Source organism: Hyalella azteca, unplaced genomic scaffold (assembly GCF_000764305.2).
Source record: "Hyalella azteca isolate HAZT.00-mixed unplaced genomic scaffold, Hazt_2.0.2 contig9047, whole genome shotgun sequence".
Lineage (NCBI taxonomy): Eukaryota > Metazoa > Arthropoda > Malacostraca > Amphipoda > Hyalellidae > Hyalella > Hyalella azteca.
In genome coordinates, this window is record NW_025939127.1 from 10,124 (window position 1) to 16,887 (window position 6,764).

General features: G+C 37.0%; 1 protein-coding gene across 1 annotated transcript; it reads right to left on the reverse strand.

The window, feature by feature from the left end:
• Positions 1-482: 482 nt before the first annotated feature.
• Positions 483-4,087, reverse strand: LOC108674942 (the record flags this gene model as incomplete). Its single annotated transcript, XM_018162932.2, is given in 5 exon segments — positions 483-697; positions 1,720-1,846; positions 2,282-2,412; positions 3,475-3,559; positions 3,989-4,087. Coding segments are annotated over 5 exon segments (657 nt in total), but the record flags the coding sequence as incomplete, so codon positions are not given.
• Positions 4,088-6,764: the final 2,677 nt, after the last annotated feature.

The following is a 6,764-nucleotide window of genomic DNA, read 5'->3' on the forward strand; positions in this document are numbered from 1 at the left end:
CCAGAAAAATCAGGTATATTAAAATGAAGCTTGAATCAAGAGATTTTTAATCATAAGGCAAGATGAAAGAGATTGGTAAATCGATATATTTGTGTATCGACAAAGTCATGCCACTTCTAAAACTGGTGCATCAGGACTGGGTAGGGTTATAGTGAACTATAGTTTCTTAATAATATATAATTAAATGCTTGTAGCGACCTTCTCTTGTTCAACGCCAATTCTCCAAATTTTCAAGCAGACAAAAATAAATTGATTTTTCCAGCTTTAGCTTTTAGGAACAAATGGTTTAGGGTTAGGTATCGCTAAGCAGCAGTACGGCGAATTACCATAGAAATATAGTATCGCAGAGATGCCATAGCATTGTGTTTGAGTTTCTTGAAACACGCGTAGTCTGCAGGGTAAGTCTTGTTAGGTATTGCTATGCAGCAGTACGGCGAAGTACCATAGAAATATGGTATCATAGAAATGCCATAACATTATGTTTATTTGAGTTTCTTGAAACACGCGTAGTCTGCAGGGTAGGCCGGGTGAGGCAGGGTCACGCAGCTGTACAGTCTGGACGACTGGCAGATGTACGGCAGTTCGTACATGCAGTACGCATCGTTGAAACCGCTGGGCCAGAGCTGCATGCACTGCTCTAATGTTGCTAGGTGATCCGGTTGTCCTAGAGCATACTCGTAGTACTGCACCGCTTGACCTAGAAAAAATATTGATATGTTTAGCAAGATAATATGTTTTTCCGTGGTTCCATGGAAATCTGGCTATTTACCTAATGCAGACCTAATCATGGGTCAGTAAAGTAAGGATTGACCTAGGAGGTAAAAAAAATATATTGGAATTATTTCTGTTGCCTGAAGGAGTTTTTTGGAGGTTGCTTGAAAATCTAATGATGGGGGATTTTTTCAGAGGTTGTTTCTAGCCCTTTCTTTGAGGATTGGGAAAATTGTAAAAAAGGCATGTGGATTCTTGAAGTTAATTGTCATGGTCACTGTTTGATATGTTGAACTTAGCGTCATGACCTTGACTCGTTTACAATGAATACCGATTGTTCATGTTGAAATTATTATTTGAAAGATTAATTCAAGATAAAAAGTGGAAGTGTATTATTCGAAGCAGCGTGTTAAATGCTTTGCCTTCTTGTACGTCAATCAACATGAATGACAGACGGTAGATTTTCGCACTGCACCTTTGGCGGCGTTCTTTCTTCTTATGCTCTTCTGTTAATTTAATCTCAACTTACACAGGAAAGTACTTATGTTTCCTGCCACACCATACATGGATCCATTGGTGGGCACAGTCCGCTAATTCGCTAACCGCAAATTAGCGAAGCTAACTTTTCTTTTTCTGGTGTGCCACACTGATGGATGACTACGTCAACAAATGTACGTCAACCAATCTGTCTAGTTTCACACAAGACTTCAGTGTGGCACACCGGCTAAGGAAAAATTTAGCTCCGCTAATTAGCGATTAGCGGATTAGCGAGCTGTGCCCACCACTACATGTAACCACAGGGCAGGGTGGCCCAGTGGAAGAATCGGCAAGGAGGCCGGGCGGTTATAAGCACAGCAGAAATTGAATCAGTGAGTTGTGAGTTCTTGACCGCAACAAGCTGTGAATGTTCTGCGATGTTAAGAATCGGTGACAGGCTTACGGCCTAATAAACGCTGAAACCGCTATATTATTATTATTATTATTATTATTATTACATGGATCCATTACCTCCTCCGTCAGCAGGCCCTCCTGAAGTGACGATGCTAGTTCCATTGCGTCCAATAGCGTCGATTGCCATCCAAATTCCAACGCTATTGTCCATGATGGAGATCAGCGTCAGCATTTCATCCTTGGACTGCCGATTCATGTAATTGGTTTTAAGTGTGATGTTATGAAATTCAAGAATGAAATTGAGCACGAATATAATTGTAATAAAGGTATTACAGTTTTATCTATAGTATTTCATGTCATAGTCGTATGTATATCATTGGAAGATATATGACAGCATGAACCCAAGCTACATCTGTAATATCTATCATTATAAAATTTGCAACATGGTAACATGTAGTATCACTAGTTGACTAAAAAGAAATTTTCAAAATTGTTGACTTAAACATGATAATTAGATTCTTGGAAAAAATAAATCCGAATGTAACTTATTTCAGGTTTACATTTCCATTGAAATCTTGTGCGCTACTAAGACCATTGAGATAGGTTTAGATGGATTTAAATTTAATTGAAAATGGTTTTAAATTAGATGGTAAATATTCAACTACTCAAATGCACTCACCTGGGGGGCGACGAGGTAGCTGTCCAGGGCTCGGCAGCTGTTGAACGCTTGCTCGTGCGTTTTTCGGTCAGCGTACACCGCGTAGCTGCGCATCCCGCTAATCAGTGATGAGTTGACAAGGTCTGATGATTCTGAGGAAATGAATACACAATAATAATTAGCATAAAATTATATGCTAAAAATTTAAGTGATATACTAAATCTAGATTGAATTTTTACAAAGGTCTGAGGATTACGGTCTGAGGTCTGAGGTCTGAGGATTACAAGGTCTGAGGATTACGAGGCAGTGAGGACAGAATTCAACTACCTTGCATTTTGTCTCAACAAGAAAATAAAGCCAATTTAAAACTAAGGTTTTCGTCTAATTTTTGCATAACTTAATTTTTAATTTTCACAAGCTTTTCCTGTTTCCGCAGCTGACTGTCTTTAGTTTTCGATGAATGCGAACGTAAAATTAAGTAAAAGCCCAAAAAGTTCTGAAAAATTATGAAATTGTCAATTGTGCCAAAGTGAAATAGTTGCGTTTAATGGGATCAACGGGCTAGCTGATAATGATCTAGATATAAAGCGGCAGTTAATTATAATTAATTAATAATAAATTATCAGTTAATTTATTAATATAAATAATTATAATTAATTATCGTCAGTTAATTATACGTTAATTATTCTCGCGATCTTTTTACTAACGCACGAAATTCTTTTGTTACAATAACAATTATACCAGCAACAAGCCAGCCAGTACAAGTACGTACATCTCCAGTATAGAGAGAAATTAAAGCTTCGTGTGTATATAACGTTTATCCATCAGTTATAACCATCATCGTTGTTAGTAAATCTAAGTTTTCATAGTCAACATTAACGATGGTAATTCAGGAACAAATTCGTCGAATGAAATCGAATGATGTAGTGATGAAGAACACTACATATTTGACGAATTTTTAATTTTGCGTGAGAATTCCAAAGATTCTGAGATTATTTAGTAACTATTTTAATATTTCTCACTTTACTAAAATGTTTTATCAGGTTTTATTCGTATAAGTTTTAAATGGCATTTCGAAAATTTACTATTATATACGTTTTTCAGTTTTTTCCATTTATTTTTTTCTGAATTGAAGTGTAATAAGTTAGGAATTTAAAAACGGTTGCTACATTCCATTTGTATTATTTTGTAGCATGATATGATGTTCACTCAACTGTGCAGTACGCAAGAAGCCGATGAGGCGGAGTAACACATTCCCAGGCAGTCCGGCGCCATGCCGCACTTGACCGCGCAACCCATCTGCGTAGAAACAAACTCATTATTCCAGTTGATTTAGGGATTTGAGTACAAATATCATGACGAATCAATGATCAATTTCATCCCAATTAAGTAAAGTCCAAATTTCCAGATCGCAAATACATCAATCCATTAAAGTCAAATTTCTGATTTAGCAGAATGCTCACAATAGCAGACAATAATTGCGAGTCTACTCCTAATTATTATTAATTAAAAAAATTTTTCACACATATTTAATCGTTCAATATTCCTATGATTGTAATTTCTGATATTGTAATTGTATTGTATTTCCGATTGTAATTTCCGATTTCCGTTTGAAGCAAAAATACTTTATATAGCCTGTGCGATTGCCCATTCACCATGTAATGTATCAGTGAATTCCGAGCATTACTTAATACTGGAAAAATAAAGTTCCCCGTTCGAAGCATTTACCAGTGAGGCAGCGGACTCGCGGGAAATTTTATTTCCGCAGGTCTCTTGAACGCGTCTGAAGCTCGCGGCTCCCACCTGAGCCCACGAACACGACGCCATGAGAGCGAGCCTCGTCATGAAGTTCAGAGATGCCATGTCTCGAGTTGGTCACTAGTTGGTGCTTGAAAATGTTAGAATATTCGGGCTGTGGATAAAAGTATTTAAAATAGATGGGCATTTATGAAAATGGTAAGAGTTTTTATATTAATATATTGACTCCAATCTTTCTGCTCTAAGCTAATGCAATAAACACTCTAGGTTACTACAGTTTATCTATAGATTAAAAATTTAATAGACGGCCTAGCTGGAACGCGTTACTGGAATAAAATTTAATAAAATTGACATTTAGATTCATTATTCATCGACAATGTATGATATTAACTTATATCTCCTCTAGTGAACTCAGTTAATTTAATCAACTTATATCGTTTAAGAAAGCAACTCGACTACCGCGTTGCAAGATGATTGCCGATTCAGCTTAGTTGATTATCAAGATAGCGTGATTGCTTCCTATGCATAATAATAAGTACAATGATTTAACTGAACATGCTGCGGAAGAATAGCTAAATTATTAACTATAACAAATATAAAAATTATAGCGGGAGGAATTAAGCATCCAAAGTTTTGTCTGTAATGAGGTAATCCATCACTTTTGATTTCGAAGTCCAAAAATTTTTGCAAGAAGTTCTGTTCTTTGTAGCATGTCTCACTTCATGTTGAGTGATAATATTTTTGTGTCAGAGGCTTGTTATTTTTCCAGCCGCTTCATATTCAATTCTATGCTTTATATCCTAGGCATTCTTTCCATATACTTTTTTATTTGAACAATTCACATTAATACCTCCTTATTTCAATTCCTCACATTAACTGACCACATACAGACCAATATGTGTGAGACGCCTAACCGAGTGACGCTCACTTACGGAGTGATTCTTTGGAGTACAAATATTTTACCTGTGGACTAAGTCTTAATGCAGTCTTACTGCATTAAGACTAATGACTAAGTCATAATGACTAAGCCTTAGTCATTGTGGACCGAGTCTTAATGCAGTGCAATAAATGCACTAATGCACTGCCGCACTTTCTACACCTTGATGGTCCCCGTCGTCTAAATGTTGAGTGCTGACATGGAAGAAATCTGTAACAAGTAATGTCCAACCGTTGAATTATATCAGTGTTTTTATGGTTTTCGCCTCGTATAAGGGAATTCATCTTAGTGTTCACTTAAGAAACGTTGGTTTCAGATATGGTTTAACTTTACACCCTATATTTCACAAATGTTTTCCCTGGCTATTTCACGTTTTCGTTAGCCAATGAAAATGCCATAAGCCTCATTTGTTTGTATGCAGGTTTTGTAAGCAGGTTTTCTCTTATGCAAGTTTGGTTGAAGCACAGAGCATGATTTTTATTAACAATTTTCTTATTTCTTTTTTTCAATGAGTTGAATAAAATTTCTTGCTGGCGCCTGGACATCTAAGAGCAGGCTATCAAATGACATTTTAATGTAATGCGATGTTTCGAATATACATNGGTCGGGGCACCGCATAACTATGCTGGTGCAGGCCTCCAATGTCGCTCGGGTGATGGTCTCATTGTGAGCCTCCCGCATGTGGTTCTTGGGTCCTCCAGATTGTAGGTGGCATGTGAGTCGGAGGATTAAGGTCGTGCTGTTATGAACAATGTAGTTTATATTCTGAAGAAGTCTGCAAGTTTAGTTTAACTGCTTCATTCTCCAGTGACACAACTCAACAAGCGGCAAGAGCAGCTGAAGAGAGACTGTTTAAACCCTACAGTACGCTCTTTATATACCTTCCTACGTTTTTATGCTCAAGTGCAATTGCTGCACACGCAGCGTAACTGTCAATAAGAGGGCGATTTTATGGATGTTTTGGATCAATAGATATTTTCTTGAAACCTTCTTGCATGAAAAATGTACGAGTTAAATACCGCCATGATGAATAGGGCAAGGAATTTATTCATGTTGTTCCGATGAGGGGAATAAAATTATGAATATTTGAACCAATTCATCAGCACGGGTCATGAATGTTTACTCAACGACTCAGGTAAAAATGTCCCAGCGCTAAACGATCATCAGTCCCTGTCGATTAGTGATCAAACTCCCAGCCTGATTCGTGAGTCCACCTAATATTGGCAAGTGATTTATGGGATAACGACAAGGGCATTAGGGCGGCATGGAGAATTAGTTAAATAAGCACAAATTTGCATACGCTGCTTGCTTTTTTGTGGATATTATAGAATTGAGCGCTTCGATTTAAATAAAAAATCGTTGGACGCTGGCATCCATAGAACAAGACCTGACGTCGTACTCAATTTAATAAATCAATTTTCTATGTATTTTTTGGGGGTTTTAAAGTCAAAAATCTTTTACTAGAGCTCCTAAAGTTAATTTGTATTGCAGTTTTAACAGATTACTTGGAATGTGCAATTGATTTATACTGAGTTAACATGAGGGACACCTGACATTATGCATATTGGAATGAAATTGTCAACAAGGACGGTACGCTATCGTACACGTATACTGGGGAGATGAGGTAGGAATAGCACTGTAGAATAAACGAGTTACACGAACGGTTTATATTTACTGAGCTCCTCAGGTAGCAATAGTTCTATGAAATAACCGAGTTATAAGAACGGTTTATATATACTGAGCTCTTCAGGTAGAAATAGCTCTATGAAATAAACGAGTTATAAGAAAGGTTCATATTTACTGAGCTCT